Source organism: Stenella coeruleoalba (genome assembly GCF_951394435.1).
Source record: "Stenella coeruleoalba genome assembly, chromosome: 6".
Taxonomy (NCBI): Eukaryota; Metazoa; Chordata; class Mammalia; order Artiodactyla; family Delphinidae; genus Stenella; species Stenella coeruleoalba.
The window spans coordinates 101,800,932-101,824,702 of NC_137151.1; the positions used below are offsets into that span (position 1 = coordinate 101,800,932).

General features: G+C 38.5%; 2 protein-coding genes across 3 annotated transcripts in view; one reads left to right on the top strand and one right to left on the bottom strand.

Annotated features, from left to right (window-relative positions):
* CPS1 (carbamoyl-phosphate synthase 1) overlaps positions 1-23,771 on the top strand; it is a 348,188-nt gene that overhangs the window by 87,558 nt on the left and 236,859 nt on the right. The gene's annotated exons all lie outside the window — the stretch shown is intronic.
* LANCL1 (LanC like glutathione S-transferase 1) overlaps positions 1-23,771 on the bottom strand; it is a 44,478-nt gene that overhangs the window by 16,276 nt on the left and 4,431 nt on the right. For both annotated transcript variants that reach the window (XM_079924323.1, XM_079924324.1), the window contains exon 4: positions 3,073-3,280. In XM_079924323.1, the coding sequence (XP_079780449.1) occupies positions 3,073-3,280 (208 nt within the window). The remainder of the gene's footprint in view (positions 1-3,072; positions 3,281-23,771) is intronic.

Sequence of the window (23,771 nt, forward strand, 5' to 3'; positions counted from 1 at the left end):
AAAACTCAAGATTATGATTCTGAAAGACCACTATATTAAGCAAATACAGGAATGGTAAGATGAAATACTATGCTGGCAGTAGAGCACAACACAGACACCACACGGAGAATATGAGTGTCTGTGATATAAAAGGGCTGTGTGATGTGAGGAAAAAGGTGAGGTGGAAAGTAAAACAAGTAAGTAGGTTTATTAAATAATGGATGACATCAAGTAATGTTGGATTTCCTGAAGTTGAACTGAAAAGACTTAGAAATTTTTCCCTTAAAAGGGAGGAGATGTGAAAGTAATTTACAAATAATTCTTTTTTTCTTTCTGGTCTGCCATGAACTCTAGAAATCTAAAAAATTAAATCTGCATCCACAAACAGGCTATTTCCTATCATAGATCCACATTTTATATTTTTAACCTTAGCAAGTCTATAAATAAAATACTGTTGAAATGTAATAAAAAAGATATAAATAAGAAAAACACCTTCAATACCAAGGTATCAAAAAAAAAAGAAATTTTAGTTTACTCTCTTAAGAGTGTTTTATAATAAACCAGTATTAATATATGGTATTATTCCCCAAAGAGTGTTAGAACCACAGGCCTGAAGATGTCCTGAGGAAAAAGGGCTGCCTACATGACAAGCGTGGCAAATTCTGTTCCCTAGAGTCCCCTGGGTTTCCCCCAAGTATAAAAGCTACTGAACACTCTGAGCAGTCAGTAAAGGCACATATGTAACTTTGTTTAATTAGTGTTTCCCCACTGTGTCTGAATACACAACTCTTGTTTTCATTTAATGCCTATTAACATCCTTCACATACCAAACTATTACTATTTGGCTGTACATATTTTGAGAGAGGCTGGCATTATAATAATAGACTATAAAGGCCACTACAATTTATTTTTATGAAAGTTAAGAGTGATTCATTGAATGAGACTAGCTTGTGAACCTCTAAAGCAGAGGGATCCTCAACAAATAAAATCAGAAATGATAATGCTATTCTAACAGTAATTTATAAGAATGAATAGTGGGAATCAAAAACCATGGTCAACTCAGAGATGATCACTAATTAAAATGTTGCCAGACCCACTTAAAAAATGGGCTAAACTTTAACAGACACTTCACCAAAGAAGATATACAAATGGCAAAAAAGTATATGAAAAGATGCCCCGAGACGTATGTCATCAGAGAAATGCAAATTAAGCTAACAATGAGATACGAGTACACATCTATTAAAATGGCCAAAATCTGGAACACTGACAACACCAAATGCTGCCAAAGATGTGGAGCAACAGGAACTCTCATTCACTGCTGCTGGGAATGCAAAATAGCACAGCCACTTTTGAAGACAGTTTGTAAGTTTCTCCTAAAACTAAACATAGTCTTACCATACAATCCAGCAATCATGCTCCTTGGTATTTACCAGAAACAGCTGGATTATGTCCACACAAAAACCTGCAAATGGATGTTTTTAACAGCTTTGTTTATAATTGCCGAAACTTGGAAGAAACTAAGGTGTCCTTCAGTAGGTGAATGAATACATAAACTGTGGTACATCCAGACAATGGAATATTGTTCAGCTCTAAAAAAAAAAATGAGCTATCAAGCCATGAAAAGACATGGAGAAATCTAAATGCATATTACTAAGTGAAAGAAGCCAATCTGAAAAGGCTACATACTATACGATTCCAACACTGTGACATTCTGCAAAAGGCAAAACTGTGGAGACAGTAAAAAGACCAATAGTTGCTAGGGGTTAGGAAGAAGAGAGAAGGGATTAATAGGCAGAGCGCAGAAGATTTTTAGGGCAGTGAAACTACTCTGTATGATACTATAATGTTGGATACATGTCATTACACATTTATCCAAACCCATGAAATGTACAATGCCAAGACTGAACTACAGACTTTGGGTGATTATGATGTGTCAATGCAGGTTTATCGATTGCAGCAAGTGTACTCTGGTGGAGGATGTTGATAACAGGGGAGGCTATGCACGTGTGGGTCAGGGGGTGTATGGGAAATCTCTGTACCTTCCTCTCAATTTTGCTGTGAATTGAAAACTGCTCTAAAAAGTCAAGTCTATTAAACAACAAAACAAAGAAATCTCTGCTGTAATTGCAACTATCTGCATGTTAGCATACTTATGGGGAGCCTAACAGCACGGCATGAAGAGTTGCATGGCAGCCAGATTTCTTAGTAGAATTCTGAAAGAGTGTTCAATAAATTCTACTAAAGCAAAAACTGTAGTTTATTTGTACAAAAGTTTCATAATTCTTCATGATTCACAAAATTCTAGTGGGCTGCCCTGATTTACATTAAAAATGAAAATCTGGATTTGCATGTCATTTGCCTGTAAGCAAAGCAGTTTTGACTCTGTTCCCTTCGGAGGCCTCTCTCAGCCCACTGCAGCACGTGCACCATGTTTCTTCAAATTATTGATCCTGGATAGCACCTTGGATTAGTAATCACATGATTAGGCTTTTGATCTCATTTATGCTAAGGAACTGATGTTTGATCTGGAACATTTCAGTGTCATTATATCTTCTTTTTTTTAATTTTTTTAATTAATTAATTTATTTTTTGGCTGCGTTGGGTATTCCTTGCTGCACGTGGGTTTTCTCTAGTTGTGGCGAGTGGGGACTACTCTTGGTTGCAGTGTGCGGGCTTCTCATTGCGGTGGCTTCTTCTGTTGTGGAGCACGGGCTCTAGGGCGTGCGGGCTTCAGTAGTTGTGGCTTGTGGGCTCTAGAGCGCAGGCTCGGTAGTTGTGGCACATGGGCTTAGTTACTCCTCAGCATGTGGGATCTTCCCGGACCAGGACTCAAACCCGTGTCCCCGGCCTTGGCAGGCGAATTCTTAACCACTGCGCCACCAGGGAAGCCCAGTGTCATTATACTTTGCAATAAAACAAGGATTATAATGGTTGTTCCTTAACTACAACTCAGGAATAATGTGATTGATCAAATGACAGCAGTAAGATTTACTGCTCAGAGAAAATTAAATTCAATAAAGTGTTCTTTTGCTAACACACACAGAATTAAGGCATAATGTTTAGATAACAATTCTCAGAAAGAAACATGATTACCGGGTGATGCAGTCTTCTGCCCGCTTCTCATTGTTCATCTTGTGATGCACCACAGCAGCCACTGCCAGGGGACCCCCATCCCCACAAAGGAAGGTGATGGAATGCTTGGTCAAACAGTTCAGACTTTGCTTTACATAGTCATGTGCCTTCTGTAGGTAGGTAGGGTCCCCAAACACATCATAGAGGTGTAAGTAGAGCACAGCAATACCTGAAAAGCAAAAAGAAAATCATGTACAGATGAGGAAAGAGCAGTTGACTGTATTATTTTGGTGTACTGTCTACTCAGCAGTGTTGATTTTTGATAAGCTATAACAAATACGTAAATTATCTGGAAGTTCAGATGACCTTAGTCTAGACTCAGCTTTATTACTAAGCAGCTCTAAGAACAGTAGGCAGACACTTCCTTGTTCTCAGTTTCCTCATCATTACAACTCTAAATTAAAATAGGAACTCTGAGAACTCTAAACCCAAGTTTAATATTAATCCTTGTTGCACTCTTGGCTATTGTGCTGATGTATTCTTTTTGATGGTTAAAATGATAGGTAATCAACCTTTGGTAAATAATCACCTATTTATTTTACAAATAATAATTTATGTAATTAATAATAAACAAGAAATGTTTGTTCTTATGAGCTAAAGAAATCCAAAGACTAGGGAATGAAAAACTAGATTTTTCTTTATACAGAAGATCATTTTTTGCATGAGAAGACAGGTAGAGTAACCAAATCCTCTATCCCAGTATTGTTCCAGGCAGGGGATTATAAGAAAACTATTAAGTTATTTGAGATCTAAGAAAATATATTCAGTTTCCCAGTTTTTTTTTTTCACTGTCAAGGACCCAGCCACTTGAGGAATTATGCTAACTAGAAAAGCTGCCAATGCCTTTTGCTTTGGGCTTTACTTGATTTGCTTATCCTACTCTTGAAGCCTGCTATATGTAACTGAGGCCTTGTCTGCATGTCCTCATTCCAAATGCCTGCCACAGTAGATAGAGCCTTTCCTCTGAAGCTGACTAGTCTCAGGGCAGACTCAAGGATGTGGGGTAGGGAGCCTGCCTTCCGGCAGCATTTCCAGAAACTCATTTCTCCCCTTAAAGTACATTTTCCATCTCATTTACCAGTTTTAGAAGACACTGAACCTCTGTCTAAATCTAAATTCACAGAGCCAATCTCTCTACGGATTTCAATGCAGTAAAAATGCAGTTTGCAAAATTACTTTTCACTGTACTGAGGACAATTTTAAATTTAGATAGTTTTCTTATCTTGCATGGGTAATTTCCAAAGCTTTGTGCTATAGACAATTCAATTTCACATGTATATTAAGGCCAAATTTTCATTTTCTGCCAAAGTTAATAACCTTGTCTATTCTTTCAGAGTGACTTGGTGTTAGTAATTCTACAAGCTGCTGATCAGATGTACCAATACTTAAGCTTTGTAGACATAAGTGTACAAAACCTGTACGTGGGTAAGAAAACAATTCTGCTTTTCACAAATGATCAATGTCAAGAGCTTCTTCTAGAATTAGGTCCTTAATAGGCTTCATCTCCATCCATACCAGGCATCTGCAGGCAGTCCGTTTAAATTGTTACCCTTTCATTTTGCCCTCCTGTTCCCATCACTGCCTGTACTCCCCTAATTAAGTTATATAGGCACCGAGGCCAGATAATGACATGACTGAGATCTGAGAAAATAAAAAGTGATTAAATACAAGCCCAATGAAGGTTTTCCTTTTCAGACCTTTGTCTCTTATTATCAGCAATTCCTCTTGGCCTAAACATTTAACAAACAAAACCCATTAAGGTGTGCAATTTTAAGGTTTGATGCATTTCTCATGAAAAGCAGGTAATCATTTCTCAAGTCTCACAATATTTCATTTAGATGAAAATTTTTTTTTTCTTTTTGATCAGCAGAGAATTAGCTTTCCATCACCTCAGGTTCTGTTTCTCTCTGTCTTTTCATTCTGGGCCTCTGTGTCTGCATATTTTGATGAAGCAATCTTCTGTAGGTTGTAGTTTACAGTGCCTACCTTCTTCCCTGCTACAAGACACTAAAGGATGAAAAGGGTTTCAAGTGAGGAGTGCTGCTGCCAATCAGAAAAATCCTCCTGGACAACCTATTACAAATCAGCCTAGGTCAGGAAAATAAGACAAAATGCCTAAGTCAAAGACATTTAATGCCTCATCAATATTTTATAGCCCAGGTGGCCTAATTTAGTAATAGAAAAAATGGGGGAATTGCCTGTGACCAAATATCTTGAACTTGATTCTTATGATCTTCTAACCTTTGACAATATTCACGCATATAACAACACCTTTGCATAAATACTGAAGGCTGAGCGATAATTGGCAAGGTGGGAAATTAAAAACACAACTTCAAGGGCTCTGCAGGGTAAACTCATCCAGTCCTTATGTGTACTCACAACCGTGGCCTCAGTCCATGCTTTTAAAAACTCTTTTCAAAATGTAATTTTTCTCAAAATAAATTTGTTCTTCATGGAAGAAGTCAAACAGTACTATAAGGCTTAATATGCATTTGCAGTCTCCTGCCCCAGTCTATTCCTGTCTCCCAGAAGCAACCGCTTTCAATCATTTTATCTATTTGCTCTAATATCTGCCTCCATATTTCTAATAATATGCTATGTACTTTCTCTTGATTTTTCTTTATCAGTTATTTTTGATTCACATCCCACTCTGGAAGATAAGGATTTAGCTCTTATAATAGACACTGCTAAGTGGTCCCCCCAAATCTATCTCCCTCTTCTCTAAACAATACTGCCCTGGCTTTTAGCTAGGCACATGGCGGCCCAGAACAGTCTCCTTTGCAGATGGGTATGGCCATGTACATGGGTAAGTTCTGACCAATAAGACACAGTGGGAATAATGGGGGTAAATTCAGAAAATGTTCTTGAAGGGAGGGGACCTGCCATTTCTTCCTTCCTGGCTGGAATGCAGATGTGATGGTGTAGCTGGGGCAGCCATTTTAGACCATGACGTGGCAGCTCTGTGATGAGGATGGTAAAGCATCAAGATCAAAGAAGCTTAGAACCCGAAGGACTGTGAAGCTGCCACACACCGATTGCCTTACGCAAGACAGAAATTCTGTTGTGTTAAAGCCACTGTTATTTTAGGTGCATTCCCCTTATGCTAGTAAGCCTACTCCTAAAGAATACAGCTCTCTTCAAAGCTGGGGAGGTAGGCTGAAGGTAGACCACATAGGGTCTTGTAAACCAGCTCAGGATTATGGGTTTTATTTGAAAAGCACCATTCAAGAGCATAATTAAATTTGTGTTTTTAAAAGTTCACCGTAATTGAACTGTAGGGTTTGGAAAAGAGTATATGGCACAGTGGATGCAGGAGGAGCAATTTCAGGAGGATAGTTCAGGAGCACAAGCGAGAGACAAGAGTAGCTGCAGCAGAGATGATGTGAGACTGAACTGGAAAGATACTTGTCTTGGAAGGTAAAAGTCAACAGAACCTGGTGGGGAACGACTGAGAGGGAAATATCAAGATGACTCCCAGATGCCTAACTTCAACAGCTAGATGGGCAATGGTGCCGTCCTCTGAGATGGCAAACACCTCTAGGGCAGGGCCAGTTGTATCCATTCATAAACTCATCTCCAAATACGATTCCAGTCCCTAAAGGACATTTAATATAATGAGAAAGAATGTTTCTTACTGGCTTCTAGGATAACAACCATCAAAACTGGTCACGAGGCCCAATACAGGATGATGAACGGAGTTTAAACTTTATAATGTTTTTTTCTTTAATCACAGAATATGTTACTTAATCAAGAATATTCTTGGGCTTAAATTTGAGCAGCAGATAAAATGTCCTTCTATACTGTTTGCTAAGCAAAAGGCAGACTAATCAAGATTTGTTTCCTTCTTCTACCCCTTTCACCTCTTCTTGAGACCAGAAAAGATTGAAATGAGATTTAAAATTGATTGAATTTAATTGTAAAAATATGCTCCAAATTGTTTTAGACTTCAGAATTATTTTGTTAAAAAAATGGAAGACCACCCTACCTTTTATGAATCTGGATGAAGTTTGACATTTTCATTGATATAAAATTTAAGTTAAATATTCTTCTATTTTTTAGCTGGTCCACTCCATGATAATGACTGTCACAAAGCCATGAAAACTCATGCTTTTGGTCTTAATTTTACTATCTTGTTAGATTTGCTCATATAAATGACTTAAACATTCTGATATATTTAAAAAAGAAAATAATCCACCTGAAGAGAGATATGCTGAGAAATCAGTAAAGCAAAATCGAATCCATTATTTTCCCATTAATTCTCAAGTCATTAAAGGTGACTTTACAATAAATATTTGGATAATATCCTAATTCTGTTAAGTAATGAGTACTTTCCTTCAGGAACAAGAGATTATTCCTACTCTGGATGATGTCTTACTTTATTTCCCAGAGGGTATAGGAAAGTTGTTAGAGGGATATCATCTCTATTTTACATGCAAAACCAGACAAATTTATGTAATATCAGTAAAGTACCATTTAGAATTAAGCATGTGAAGTCAGTAATTGTTTTAGAAATGGTATGTTAATTCCATAGTTATTCACAGCCTTGGAAGCTGACTTGGTGGAGAAGGAACAGACAAGTGGGCAGAGTATCCGCTCTATCCCAGGGGAAAAAAAACACCATCAGGAAGTAGTTATGGGTGGGGTGTGGACTGAAAGGGGAGCTTCTTTTGTGGGAAGCCCGAAATGGAGCAAATGCAGAGAGTACTCCCAGCACGTGGAATTATCTGAGCAAATCCTCGTGGACAAGAAGACTAGAGGATGACCTGGTTAGGCTGGACTCCTTAGGGGTTCAAATTATTAAAAACTAGACATAGAAATTTAGATCTGATGTTAATCGACTGTCAGTTTATGTAGAGGAGGAGTATTCAAAAACAGCATCTTTCAAAGATAAATTTGGCTACATGTGTTAGTCCAGGTCCTCTAGGATGGGACTGAATATATAGGACTTTATTAGGGACATATATAACATGAAGAGTACTGCAGGGCACCATACCAGCAATTGCATGCTTTGGCTTGGAAGTGACCTCTTCTGGTCCAGGGGTTCCACCCGGAGCCCCTGGACCAGAAGAGGTGGCCTCATCTAACTACAATGAAGTTGAGAGGTCTTGTCCTCCCGGGACCCCAGAAGGAGAGGGACAACCCGATATGGACGAGCACTAGAAGTGTCTAACACGGGGCCTGGCAGGGAGGTGGCAGAAAGAGGGAGCCAAACCTTGGACAGGTCAGGTTTGAGATGTTCATTAGACATCCAAGTGAAGATGTCAAGTAGGCAGCTGGATATATGAGTCTGAGTTCGGGGAAGAGAGGCTGGACAAATGTCCTCCAAAAAATGAGAAAAGAACCTACTTATCTCCTGTGATCTCAGAGGCCGGTAGAAACCCAGATATCTATTACTTTGACCTTATAACTCCTGGAGCCTGTTTGGTTGCTCAGAACTGCAGTGTCCAATGTGACAGATTCTAACCATAAGTATCTATAGAAACTTAAGTTAGTTAAAGGTAAACAGATTTAAAATTCAGTTTCTCAGTCATACTAGCCACATTTCAAATGCTTGATAGCCACATGTGGCTAGTGGCTGTGTATGGACAGCAAAGAAACTATCCATCACAGCAGAATGGTCTAAGGACAGCACTGTTTTGAACACCAGGGACAGATGTCATTCTTTATAAGAAGTTCAGGATGTCTGGCACTGCCTCACAGCTCATCCCACGAATCTCTTGGTTTTGAAATGTTGAAAACTAATTTACTTGAAAGACAAAAACAAATAAAACTTTGCTGTAACAGGAATATGTCCTGGCTTTCAGTATGGAAGCTCTGAACCACATTTTTTCTATTCTGTTTCCTTCTGTAGCTACAACTCTGGGAAGGGAGGGTAAATTGTTTAGGGACACTTCTAAATCTGCAGTTTCCTTACTCAGCTGCTTATCCCCAGTAGTACTATAAATATAGCCAGCTGTTGAGAAGTAATTAATACGAAGCCTTTGGATTTCTGAGGGATCATTAGTCCTATTCATCTTGACCAATCAAGACCTCGATGCATCTCAAACGTCTATGGAGATGATACAAATCTCCACAGATGTAAGAAGCTCTCAAAGCACTTCTCTGTAATTCTGCATTTTAGAGATGATTCCTTAACATTATTCACTTATTTTACCACCAGCCTACACCGATGTAAAAACCTTTGGTACTTCAGATCTGCAAGTTATTTCCTTGTAGGTTAGGTGCTTTTGAAGACTCTCTTCATGTACTCCGGTGGGAAAAATCATGTTCAGATTACGGGTACTGCTGGAGCCACTAGAGATGTTCAGCTAATGCCCAAGAATGGGTCTTAATAGTTTTGAGTGATACGGAGACAAGAACTTCCTAAAGGCGGGGGCATGGGTTGTTCCAACCTAAGTTTCAAATAAACTGTTCCCTAGTTGAAACTTTAAAGGCTCATTAATTAATTTTTTTTCCTTTCAGATGAATGGAAATATAAAAAATGAAAGTTTTCTCTGATTAACCCCATACAGCATGATCACCTGCTTTTTAAGCAGGTTGGTACTTTCTAATGTGCTGTTCTGTAACTGTCTAAATTTTGTTTGTGTTTTGAGTGTGTGTGTTGAGTGTGTGTTTCCATTTCTTTAACTAAATGACAGGGTCTTCAGGGCAGGATTCCCATTCCTAGTCACTGTAGTTACTCTCCACAAAGCCTGGATGTAAACACTACACCGACTAGTGCATCCAGTCAGTCTTCAGATTAAAGCCAGGCACAGTGCTGGCTTTCCAAATACTCTAGTACTTTTAATACAGGTAACGTGGGGAGGAAACTAGTTGTGACTCCACACCCTTAATTTAATAATATTGGCCCAAAGAAGCGGAAATGTAAATTAAGAAAGGCAATGAGCACTCTGAAGATGTGTCTTCTTTTCTCTGTTATCTATTTCCAGAGCTAAATAGGAAAAGAGATGAAAATTTAAAAAAAGGAGATATATACTTTCCTCCTTTCTTCCCTCAGTGCCCTACAGTGTACTGCTTTGTAACTGTCAAATTAGGAAGAGCTCCTAGTCTTTTATTCAGACTACCATAATAGGTGATAACTCCTTCGGCATAGTAGTCATTAAGAAGCACGGGTTCACGAATCACTGCCTGGGATTGAAGCCTAGCTCTGCCACTTCCCAGCTGTGAGATCTTACCCCACTTACTAAACCTATCTGTGCCTGAGCATCTTTATCTATAAAATGAAAATAGCAGTAGCTACTCCACAGTTACTGTAAATCATTCTGATCAGTACAATAGTCCCTAGCACATAGTAACTACTCAATAAATGTCCAAACCCCATTAGACTGTGAATCTCCATGAGTGTTGAATGAGTCACGTTGTCTCATCACTGATGCCTGATTTAAAGGGACAGAAAGTACAGAGGGAACCATATTCTTCCTCTTCCCATTTCCTGCCTCTCTCCTCCCTCACTGGCTCCTCAGACTGGGGAGAATTAGCAAAGTGTTCCCTATATATGTACCATGTTGAGCTTTCTGGGAGTCTTCCCACATCACGCTCTCTCTCTTCTCAATCATGTTTCTCATGTCATAATCCATTCTTTGGCTGTCCAGATGTTCTTTGAGTCTAGGGAGGTAAATTCAAATCGGGTGCAAGAAGAAGGAAGCCCACTTTATGTCCAGGTCTAAACAGTATGCTCTTTACTCAGCTTTACGAGGTGTAAAGTGAATATTACGAGCCCTGTCTCATTTCTGAGTTCATGCTCGATTGCATCAGAGGTTGAAGGGAAAGAGATGTGACTGACTCTTTTACATCCTAAAAGACATGAAATGAGTTGGATTCCCACCCTTTCCCCATTCCACCTAGTTATGTTTGTTATTGTTTTTAGTTTGCTTAGATGGTAGCTAGAGTAGTAACAGGAGGCTACTCTCCATTCATTCATTCATTTGTTCATTCAACAAATATTTATTAAGCACCAACTATGGACCTGGCATTGTATTAACTGCTGAAGTTAATGGAATGAAAATGACAAGACAGGCCTCAGCCTCCTGGTGCTGTCCGTAAAAATCAAATGCTTAGATGTCTTCTTTCTGTACCTCTTCCTACTTCTTCTGATCTGTCTACAAACATTCTCATCCTGCTCTGTGCTTCACCCAAGCACACTGGTGATATCGAAACCCTCCAGCTGTTTCAAGCTTGTGTCTCAGCCATTTAAGATTACTGACAGCACAGTGAAATCAGCACCATATAAAGTGCAGGCACAAAGAAAGCAGGTGACATTCTTGGTGCACTCATCTGTCTAGCAGTCACTGTGAAGAGCTCTAATAGACCCGGTGTAGGTCCACGCCACTGATGCCTTCTGTTGGTCCTAACAGTTTAGTGCTTCTCATAAAGGTGAAGGACACTTGGTCAGGGCTCAGATTAGACAATGAAATGCTGGCTCTGATGAAGAGCTACTGATAAGAATATCAAATTGCAAAGAAAAGACACCTGGCCAGTGCAATTCCTTTCAAACAAGTCTGGTATCTGCAGAAACTAAGACCCACATGCTAAAGCTGTAGCTCAGAGGCTATACCTTTGGCAGATCAGAGGAACAGCATCTTGAAACACTTTAATAACTTGCATTTAGAGTGTGAGTTAATATTACTCTAGGGATTATGCTGCATATCCTCTTATTTCAAATGTTATCTAATACTTGAAAAGAGGAAATGTATGCCAATCTTAGCCTCATTAACTTTGTGAGTTGGTTATAGAAGACTGGGTCATGTCTTCTGGAACTAAAGCCCCTAGAGTCCTGTGTATATTTTTTAAGTGTGAGCTGATCATCATTTCTCTTGGGAATTATCATAGTTAAGAGTAGGAAAAAGTGCAGTTAAATGAGGGCTAGCACTTTCCCTCATTCTCTCTTAAAGATACTAGTGAGATCAGCCATCCCTTGGGTTTACTTAACTTTCCTACTTTGTTATCTGTGAGGGAAGCGATCTTTCCTACTAAATGCTTACTTCAAACACGAGAATACTTCATCTGCTCGTTTAATCCTTTATAACAGCAATTCCTCAACAGTGTTTCATGTTTTCCATTTTATAAAGCACTTTAAAATCTTCTCCACCCTAGAACAGATATACTTCAAACAAAACCCAGGTGGCAGGGGGCGTCATGCTCTCTGGTGAGTCCCCAGAGATCCCTGGACACCACCTACCATCACTTAATAGCTGGCCTTTAGATTTGATCTTAAGGGGCTTCCATGCCTGCTATTTTTCTACACTGTCTGCTATATGCACAGGCATAAAGAACCAAATGGCTTCCCTTAGCCCCCAAACTGGGATCACGCAGCAAAGAATTCTTGAAAATCTACCAGGATAGGATTAAGGCTAAAAAAGAACAACTCAATGCTTACTGCTGGTGTATGTCATACATCAATATCATGATGCGCTGCACTTCAGTGTATTAAGTTTTATAAAGGAGGACTTCGGTGAAAAGAACTGAGGCTGTTTATTTCAAATATCGCTTATAAACAGTTGCAAGAGCTACTGATTGCTTTCAGACTAGGGGTAATATTTTACTCAAGAGGATCCTCAACATGCCTTTTCAAATACAAGCAATTATGAGGAAAAGCTTCTGTTTTGGCCGAGTTAATTTTCTATCCTGAAACCACACTGAATATATTAAATCAGGATTAGGAAGGGGAAAAACACATTCTATGGAACAATGCTGGAGATTACACTTTTCTAGCTGCCAATGCCCATAAATCTTTCTAGGGTTTCCTCTGTGTCCAGTTCCAAACAACTTTTTCCTGTAGACATTTTAATAGTAATTACTGTTGCCTGTCTAACAAGCTATGTTTCCCTCTAGCTTTCCAAATCCCTGTCATGTTTGAGCAGGGCTTATTCTAATTTTTTTTCCTAAAACACTTAAAATTGACTAGTCATTAGCCATTTCTAAAAAGTTTGTATATCATGAGCATCATCATGTAGGTATCACTCCAATTATTCCATCTTACAGCTTCTGTGTAGATCTTCTTCACTTACAAAATGCATGGAGTAAACCAGAATGTAGGAGTGGAAAGTAACACACATACACACACACACTCACACTCTCATGGGTTAAAGAGCAGGGTTCTAAAGCCAGGCTTGCTGCCTTGAATCTTATCTTTGGCACTTACTAGCTGTGTAACCTTGAGCAAGGTACTCAGCTTCGCTTTGCTTCAGACATCTCATCTGTGAAATCAGGATGTGAACAGTATCCACACCACAGAGTTGTTTTGAGATTTAGATGTGTTACTTAATGCAAAGTACTTACATCAGTGCCTGGCATTAACATTAATTACTGGCATACATGCACACACCCCCTGGCTCCCGTCATTCAAATGTCAATCCTATTAACATTTTATTAACAAGAATCATGTTTTAATCTTTACTCCTGTCTTTCCACAGTCAAATGATGACAACACTGCATAATGATGATCCCCATTCCTTTAGGAACCAAAATTCATTCAATCAATGTATTTTATTATTAAAGTATTGAATTCTTGTTTTTTGAACATTAATGTATAGTAATAATTTGTTAACTCTCAGTTACTAACTGAAAAATTGATTATTCATGACACTTCATTCCTGAATAAGTAACAGAGAGGATTTACGGTAATAACTGCTTCATTTGCCAATATGAGACAGCTGTGGGGTTTTAAAAATTCTTCCCTCCTTTCCTTCCTAAGGGTCTCAAGGCATTTTACCTCTCTGCTGTGAATAAAAATAAAGGTAAAAGCCAAGAATACAGCTTATAAAACTGCACTATGACAACCCACATGTATAAATAAATATGCAGGCTTTGGAGAAGATGATGTCTGAATCCTATTAAAAGCTTATGTGAACCACTCTCATCACTCTATTATATCCTCTGGTTCATTTAAAAATAAAAGCCAACATTATTTCAGCTGTAAAATAGTTTGTGAAATGAATGTTTATTTTCTAAAGCAATGATTTGCTTCTTTTAAATTTCAACTTAAACTTGTATGTATCACCCTTACCTATAAAGCATTATATTGTTTTCTAAAGCACATACAACACACAAAGGTGCTCTAGCACACATTCCAATAAGGACCCTGTCACTAATTATCTCAATTTTTTATGGAAAACAAACAAACAAACAAACAAACAGAAAATGGGAAAAAATGACATGAGTCCAGTTATTCAGTTTGAAGTACATACGTAACATTAAAAACATCTGGGTGCTTCCTCTCTTCAATAAAACTCTTTCAAGATCAAGTGAGTAACTGAGACAAGTCTAGGCATAGCATGAATGAGGTATGATGAAGTTGGGCAGCCTAGCTGTGTAGTTTCCTTTAGAGTCATAAACCGGAAACACAGATGCATTATTATGGGGTGCACTATGGATTGATAAATGTTTCAAACACATTAAGGACTTCGAACTACAATCCTGCAGCCTGTGGAACAAAAAACACATTCACAGAAACACAGACAAGATGACAAGGCAGAGGGCTATGTACCAGATGAAGGAACAAGATAAAACCCCAGAAAAACAACTAAATGAAGTGGAGATAGGCAACCTTCCAGAAAAAGAATTCAGAATAATGATAGTGAAGATGATCTAGGACCTCAGAAAAAGAGTGGAGGCAAAGATTGAGAAGATGCAAGAAATGTGTAACAACGACGGAGAAGAATTAAAGAACAAACAAACAGAGATGAACAATACAATAACTGAAATGAAAAATACACTAGAAGGGGGCTTCCCTGGTGGCTCAGTGGTTGAGAGTCCGCCTGCCGATGCAGGGGACACGGGTTTGTGCCCTGGCCCGGGAAGATCCCACATGCCGCGGAGCAGCTGGGCCCATGAGCCATGGCTGTTGAGCCTGCGCGTCCGGAGCCTGTGCTCCGCAACGGGAGAGGCCACAACAGTGAGAGGCCCGCGTACTGAAAAAAAAAAAAAATACACAAGAAGGAATCAATAGCAGAATAACTGAGGCAGAAGAACGGAAAACTGACCTGGAAGACAAAATAGTGGAATTCACTGCTGCAGAAGAGAATAAAGAAAAAAGAATGAAAAGAAATGAAGAGAGCCTAAGAGACCTCTGGGACAACATTAAACACAACATTCACATTATAGGGGTCCCAAAAGGAGAAGAGAGAGAGAAAGGACCAGAGAAAATATGTGAAGAGATTATAGTCGAAAACTTCCCCAACATGGGAAAGGAAATAGCCACCCAAGTCCAGGAAGCACAGCGAGTACCATACAGGATAAACCCAAGGAGAAAAATGTCGAGACACATAGTAATCAAATTGGCAAAAATTAAAGACAAAGAAAGATTATTGAAAGCAGCAAGGGAAAAATGAAAAATAACATACAAGGGAACTCCCATGAGGTTAACAGCTGCTTTCTCAGCAGAAACTCTACAAGCCAGAAGGAAGTGACATGATATACTTAAAGTGATGAAAGGGAAGACCTTACAACCAAGATTACTCTACCTGGCAAGGATCTCATTCAGATTATATGGAGAAATCAAAAGTTTTACAGACAAGCAAAAGCTAAGAGAATTCAGCACCACCAAACCAGCTCTACAACAAATGCTACAGGAACTTCTCTAAGTGGGAAACACAAGAGAAGAAAAGGATCTACAAAAACAAACCCAAAACAATTAAGAAAATGGCCACAGGAACATACATATCATTACCTTAAACGGGAACGGATTAAATGCTCCAACCAAAAGAAACAGGCTTCCTGAATGGATACAAAAACAAGACCCATATATATGCTGTCTCCAAGAGACCCACTTCAGACCTAGCGACACATACAGACTGAAATTGAGGGGATGGAAAAACATATTCCATGCAAATGGAAATCAAGAGAAAGCTGGAGTAGCTATACTCATATCAGAAAAAAATAGACTTTAAAATAAAGAATGTTACAAGAGACAAGGAAGGACACTACATAATGATCAAGGGATCAATCCAAGAAGATGATATAACAATTATAAATATATATGCACAGAACACAGGAGCACCTCAACACATAAGGCAACTGCTAACAGCTCTAAAAGAGAAAATCAACAGTAACACAATAATAGTGGGGAACTTTAACACCTCACTTACACCAATGGACAGATCATCCAAAATGACAGTAAATAAGGAAACAGAAGCTTTAAATGACACAATAGACCAGATAGATTTAATCGATATTTATAGGATATTCCATCCACAAACAGCAGATTACACTCCTCCTCAAGTGCGCAAGGGAACGTTCTCCAGGATAGATCACATCTTGGGTCACAAATCAAGCCTCAGTAAATTTAAGAAAATTGAAATCATATTAAGCATCTTTTCTGACCACAATGCTTTGAGACTAGAAATGAATTACAAGGAAAAACATGTAAAAAATACAAACACATGAGGCTAAACAATACGTTACTAAACAACCAAGAGATCACTGAAGAAATCAAAGAGGAAGTCAAAAAATACCTAGAGACGAATGACAATGAAAACACAATGATCCAATACCTATGGGATGCAGCAAAAGCAGTTCTAAGAGGGTAGTTTATAGCTATAAGAGCCTACGTCAAGAAACAAGAAAAATTTCAAGTAAACAATCTAACCTTACAGCTAAAGGAACTAGAGAAAGAAGAACAAACAAAACACAAAGTTAGCAGAAGGAAAGAAATCATAAAGATCAGAGCAGAAATAAATGAAATGGAAACAAAGAAAACAATAGCAAAGATCAATAAAACTAAAAGCTGGTTGAGAAGATAAACAAAGTTGATAAACCATCAGCCAGACTCATCAAGAAAAAGAGGGAGAGGACTCAAATCAATAAAATTAGAAATGAAAAAGGAGAAGTAACAACTGACCCTGCAGAAATACAAAGGATCATGAGACTACTATAAGCAACTCTCTATGCCAATAAAATGGACAACTTGTAAGAAATGGACAAATTTTTAGAAAGGTATAACCTTCCAAGACTGAACCAGGAAGAAACAGAAAATATGAACAGACCAATCACAAGTAATGAAATTGAAACTGTGATTAAAAATCTTACAACAAACAAAAGCCCAGGACCAGATGGCTTCAGAGGTGAATTCTATCAAACATTTAGAGAAGAGCTAACACCCATCCTTCTCAAACTCTTCCAAAAAATTGCACAGGAAGGAACACTCCCAAACTCATTCTATGAGGCCAACATCACCCTGATACCAAAACCAGACAAAGATACTACACAAAAAGAAAATGACAGACCAATATCACTGATGAATATAGATGCAAAAATCCTCAACAAAATACTAGCAAACAGAATCCAACAACACATTAAAAGGATCATACAGGGCTTCCCTGGTGGCGCAGTGGTTGAGAGTTTGCCTGCCGATGCAGGGGATACGGGTTCGTGCCCGGTCCAGGAAGATCCCACATGCCGCGGAGCCGCTAGGCACGTGAGCCATGGCCACTGAGCCAACGCGTCCGTGGCCTGTGCTCCACAACAGGAAGGGCCACAACAGTGAGAGACCCGCGTACCCACCCAACCCCCCCCCAAGAAAAGGATCATACACCATGATCAAGTGGGATTTGTTCCAGGGATGCAAGGATTCTTCAAAATACACAAATCAATCAATGTGAAACACCATATTAAGAAACTGAAGAATAAAAACCATATAATCATCTCAAAAGATGCAGAAAAAGCTTCTGACAAAATTCAACACCCATTTATGATAAAAACTCTCCAGAAAGTGGGCATACAGGGAACCTACCTCAACACAATAAAGGCCATATACAACAAACCCACAGCAAACATCATTCTCAATGGTGAAAAACTGAAAGCATTTCCTGTAAGATCAGGAACGAGACAAGGATGTCCACTCTCACCACTATTATTCAACATAGTTTTGGAAGTCCTAGCCACAGCAATCAGAGAAGAAAAAGAAATAAAAGGAATGCAAATTGGAAAAGAAGAAGTAAAACTGTCACTGTTTGCAGATGACATGATACTGTACATACAGAATCCTAAAAGTGCCACCAGAAAACTACTAGAGCTAATCAATGAATTTGGTAAAGTTGCAGGATACAAAAGTAACGCACAGAAATCTCTTGCATTCCTATACACTAATGATGAAAATTCTGAAAGAGAAATTAAGGAAACACTCCCATTTACCACTGCAACAAAAAGAATAAAATACCTAGGAAAAACCTACCTGGGGAGACAAAAGACCTGTATGCAGAAAACTATAAGACACTGATGAAAGAAATTAAAGATGATACAAACAGATGGAGAGATATACCATGTTCTTGGATTGGAAAGATCAATATTGTGAAAATGACTATACTACCCAAAGCAATCTACAGATTCAATGCAATCCCTATCAAATTACCAATGGCATTTTTTACAGAACTAGAACAAACCATCTTAAAATTTGTATGGAGACACAAAAGACCCTGAATAGCCAAAGTGCCCTTGAGGGAAAAAAACGGAGCTATAGGAATCAGACTCCCTGACTTCAGACGATACTACAAAGCTATAGTAATCAAGACAATATGGTACTGGCACAAAAACAGAAACATAGATCAATGGAACAAGATAGAAAGCCCAGAGATAAACCCATGCACCTATGGTCAACTAATCTATGACAAAGGAGGCAAAGATATACAATGGAGAAAAGACAGTCTCTTTCATAAGTGGTGCTGGGAAAACTGGACAGCTACATGTAAAAGAATGAAATTAGAACACTCCCTAACACCATACACAAAAATAAACTCAAAATGGATTCAAGACCTAAATGTAAGGCCAGACACTGTAAAACTCTTAGAGGAAAACATAGGAAGAACACTCTTTGACATAAATCACTGCAAGATCTTTTTTGATCCACCTCCTAGGGTAATGGAAATAAAACCAAAAATAAACAAATGGGACCTAATGAAACTTCAAAGCTTTTGCACAGCAAAGGAAACCATAAACAAGATGAAAAGACAACACTCAGAATGGGAGCAAGTATTTGCAAATGAATCAACAGACAAAGGATTAATCTCCAAAATATATAAACAGCTCATGCAGCTCAATATTAAAGTAACAAATAACCCAATCCAAAAATGGGCAGAAGATCTAAATAGACATTTCTCCAAAGAAGACATACAGATGGCCAAGAAGCACATGAAAAGCTGCTCAACATCACTAATTATTAGAGAAATGCAAATCAAAACTACAGTGAGGTATCACCTCACTCCAATTAGAATGGGCATCATCAGAAAATCTAAAAACAACAAATGCTGGAGTGGGTGTGGAAAAAAGGGAACCTTCTTGCCCTGTTGGTGGGAATGTAAATTGATACAGCCACTATGGAGAACAGTATGGAGGTTTCTTAAAAAACTAAAAATAGAATTACCATATGATCCAGCAATCCCACTACTGGGCATATACCCAGAGAAAACCAAAATTCAAAAAGACACATGCACCCCAATGTTCATTGCAGCACTATTTATAATAGCCATGGAAGCAACCTAAATGCCCATCGACAGACAAATGGATAAAGAAGTTGTTGTACATATATACAATGGAATATTACTCAGCCATAAAAAGGAACAAAACTGAGTCGTTTTTTGAGTCGTGGATGGACCTAGAGATTGTCATACAGAGTGAAGTAAGTCAGAAGGGGAAAGACAAATATCGTATATTAACGCATGTATGTGGAACCTAGAAAAGTGGTACAGATGAGCCCCTTTGCAGGGCAGAAGTTGAGACACAGATGTAGAGAACAAACGTATGGACACCAAGGGGGGGAAACCACCTGGGGTGGGGATGGGTGTGCTGAATTGGGCGATTGGGATTGACATGTGTACACTGATGTGTATAAAATTGATGACTAATAAGAACCTGCAGTATAAAAAAGCAAACAAAAAAAACAACTAATACTAAACTTTCTTTGGGATATTTGTATGGAAATATGTTAATATAAATGTTTCAGATATTATATGAAATTTCTAAAAGTCTTATATGTTCTGGTATAATTTTATAAGTCATAATTCTAGTTATTACTTAAAATGTATATCTCAGAAAAAACTAAAAACAAAAAACAAATTAAGGACTTTATACCCTGAAAGAAGCAAACAAGACTTGAGAGGAAGCAGAAAGGGGAGGCAGAGAGCTGTTTAATCAAGCTGAGAAAACAATAATATTTCCCAGTATCAAATTTAGAACCTGTTGTAGCCCCTTTCTAAATTGAAATTACACTTGGCTCTTCAGGAATTATTTATGATTTGGCGTTTCTATAACACTTCCTTTCTATGGCAGGCTTTATGAAAAGACTATTACTTACTGCAATAAGCAAATGAACTTAAAAATGAATAAGAAATTTTCAGTCAAAATCAAATATCAATTTCCCTAGAAATATAGAGCAGGCATAATATTGCTTAGCAAATTTCAAATATTTATAGACATTGGTAAATTTATCCTTATAAAAATTTCCCCGAAGTGGGCAGAAGCTAGAGATCCTTTGGCAGACGAAAAAACTGTGTGTTGCTGACTAAATACTCTGTGCAAACAGAGGAACAAAAAAGGGTCATTTTTCTTGTTATACAGGACTTATAGCAGAGATTGCTAGGTCTTACCCCCAAATCCATGTTCCTCTTTCCTTTAGTAACAGAACCTCAGGTAAAAGACTACATTCACCATCCTTTCTTGCTAAAGGGTATGAATATGTGACTATGCTCCAGCCAATGCAAAGAAAGTAGAATTGAAATGCTGAGTGGGACTTCCAGGAAGTCTTCTTAAAGGGAAGAAATGCATTCATCTTTGCCTCTTTTTACTCCCTGCAGCCTTGAAAGGCCGATGTAATGGCTGTATATAGTCGCTATTTGGCCGAGGGTTAGAAGCTAGTGGCTGAGGGATGATGTAGCAGAAAGAAAGGAGCCTGGGTTCCTTTTGACATCCTGAGGCCATCATAGCAGCCCTGGACCCCCTCCCTCTGGCTTTCTTTTACATTAGAGAAAAAAAAAAAAAAAACTTCTATCTTATTTAAGTCACTGCAATTTTGATTATTTTGGGTATATGCAGCTGAACCCAATCCTATTCCAAAACCAAGCCTATCTGAATCAGCACAAATACCAGACCGTACTTCCATTGGGGAATGAAACTTAACAAAATAAGATGGTAATTTAAGGTTCTAGTTTTAACAATCATGTAGTTTCTCAAATAAACTATGTGTTGTATGCAAAAGCTTTCATTGCATACTGACAACAAATGCTTAATAAACATGAATGCTGAAGAAGAAAATAAAGTTTTAAAGGATTTCTACAATTAGTATTTCCCAAAGTAGTAATATTTTGGACAAGTTAATAACAAGAGCAAATAATAAGTTAATATTTATAGAAATATGACCCTAAATTGGTGAACAAAGTTAAAAATATATAATCCCCTTTTCCTCAAAACTATTACTTTTTGAAAGATAATGAAGGGACTTCCCTGGTGGCGCAGAGGTTAAGGATCCGCCTGCCAATGCAGGGGACACGGGTTCGAGCCCTAGTCCGGGAAGATCCCACATGCCATGGAGAAACTAAGCCTGTGTGCCACAACTACTGAGACTGTGTGCCACAACTGCTGAAGCCTGTGGGCCTGAAGCCCGTGCTCCGCAACAAGAGAAGCCACTGCAATGAGAAGCTTACACATTACAACAAAGAGTAGCCCCTGCTCGCCGCAACCAGAGAAAGCCCAGGCGCAGCAATGAAGACCCAACGCAGCCAAAAATAAATAAATAATTAATTTAAAAAAAAAAAAGATAATGAGGCACAAAAAGTAACATACAAAGTCACACATAATTATGTAAACACTGCTTTGAGACATAACACCAAGTATTTTTATTTGTTAAGATGTTTGTGAATGTATTTTTGGTAATAGCAGTTATGAATAGATGATTCTTGATAAGATATAATGGGAGGAAAAGGTATTATGATTTTCTGCGGTTGAATCAGCTTTAGTTTCTCATGCAACTCAAGAGTTTTATGCCATTCAGATGGAACACTGCACAGGAAAGCATTTTACTTATCAAAACACTGGAGGAGACTCCATTTTACATGGGAACAATGGCTTTTTAACAGTGCTTGATGGGGAGACATTAGGAACCTTGCCTTGAAAGCCATTAGCAAATTTATCTAGAAAATTTTATGCTACGTCATGAACTAACCAGCAACTGAAGACATCCTAAACTGCTTAGTGTGCCAAGTGCCCCTGTGAGCTGCTTTCAGGAGACAGCAATGAGTATCATAGATACTGAAGCATAAAAAGTAGAAGGACATGGGCAATTCAAAGAAAATGATGCCAAAAACTCCATAGTGCCAAAAAAATTTAAACAAACTTGCATTTTACTTTGGAGTAACGTTTTTTCTTTCTATTTCCAAGTAAATTTTAACTTTGTTTCTCAACTAGCCCTGCCAATAGAGGAGCTTTTCCTTACACTGCCAAACTATCAATTCAAACTTGAAATCGATCACCACTTCTTTTTCTCCTAAAGCAAGGTACCTTATAATATATAATAAATAATATAAGCTCACCTGAAGCAGGTGAGTTAGAGATTTAAGTCATTCTTTTTTTTTTTTTTTTTTGCGGTACGCGGGCCTCTCACTGTTGTGGCCTCTCCCGTTGCGGAGCACAGGCTCTGGACGCGCAGGCTCAGGGGCCATGGCTCACGGGCCCAGTCACTCCGCGGCATGTGGGATCCTCCCGGACCGGGGCACGAACCCGTGTCCCCTGCATCGGCAGGCGGACTCTCAACCACTGCGCCACCAGGGAAGCTCAAGTCATTCTTTTAACAATCAGTTATGGAATTAAATCTAACCATCTGTCTCAGTTGTCCTGTTTTGTTCAAATCCTCATAATTTAAAATAAAGAACAGTAATGCTCATTAATGAGATTCATCTACAATTACTGAGCAATTGGAAACAGCAGCTACTCAATAAATGACAGCTGTTGCTATAATGTCTCTTGAAGCAAAATACTTTCATTTTATTCTCACCTTAACATTTCTTGTGTTAAGCTTCTAAAATCTACAAAAATCATAAAACTAAACTATAAAAGGGAGGGTCCAACACTATTGCTTTTATTTTATAAAATACTGACCGTAAACGTCCCTGAGAGATTATCATTTTACTGATTTATCTGCCTTCCCCATCCTCGTAAGAAATCACTTGCCATAACTGAGAGGATTGCTAAGAGACTGCTATTAGTAAATTCCTCTCAGAAAAGCTCTCAAAGTATGCTCTAAAGATGACCATCTACATCAAGACCACCGAGGCTTGCAAACTGCAGATTCCTGGCCTGTTCAAGACTACCGAAGCAGAATCTTGCTGTGAAGCCCAGGAACCTGCATGTTTATGATAAGCATCACTGCCTCAAAATCAAATCCAAACTCCTTAAGCTGAAAACCTATTCCTCCTTGTCTGCTTTTCAGAGTAACTGGGAAACACTAAGTCTCTAAATTGTGCTTTCTTCAAGATTAGAAAGCTGTCTATCTCTCTGTATTAGTAAGCTAGCTGCAGTTATTCAACTTTCCTTCTTTGGTTTCTCTCGCTCTCACTTTTTTGGCATTTATGTACTGTTTCCTCCCAAACTTTCTCAACCTCTCAATGACCAGTAAAACAGTGAATGTACACCAGCCAGCAACAACTATACTGGAGGATTAGTTCACGGAATCTATCCTC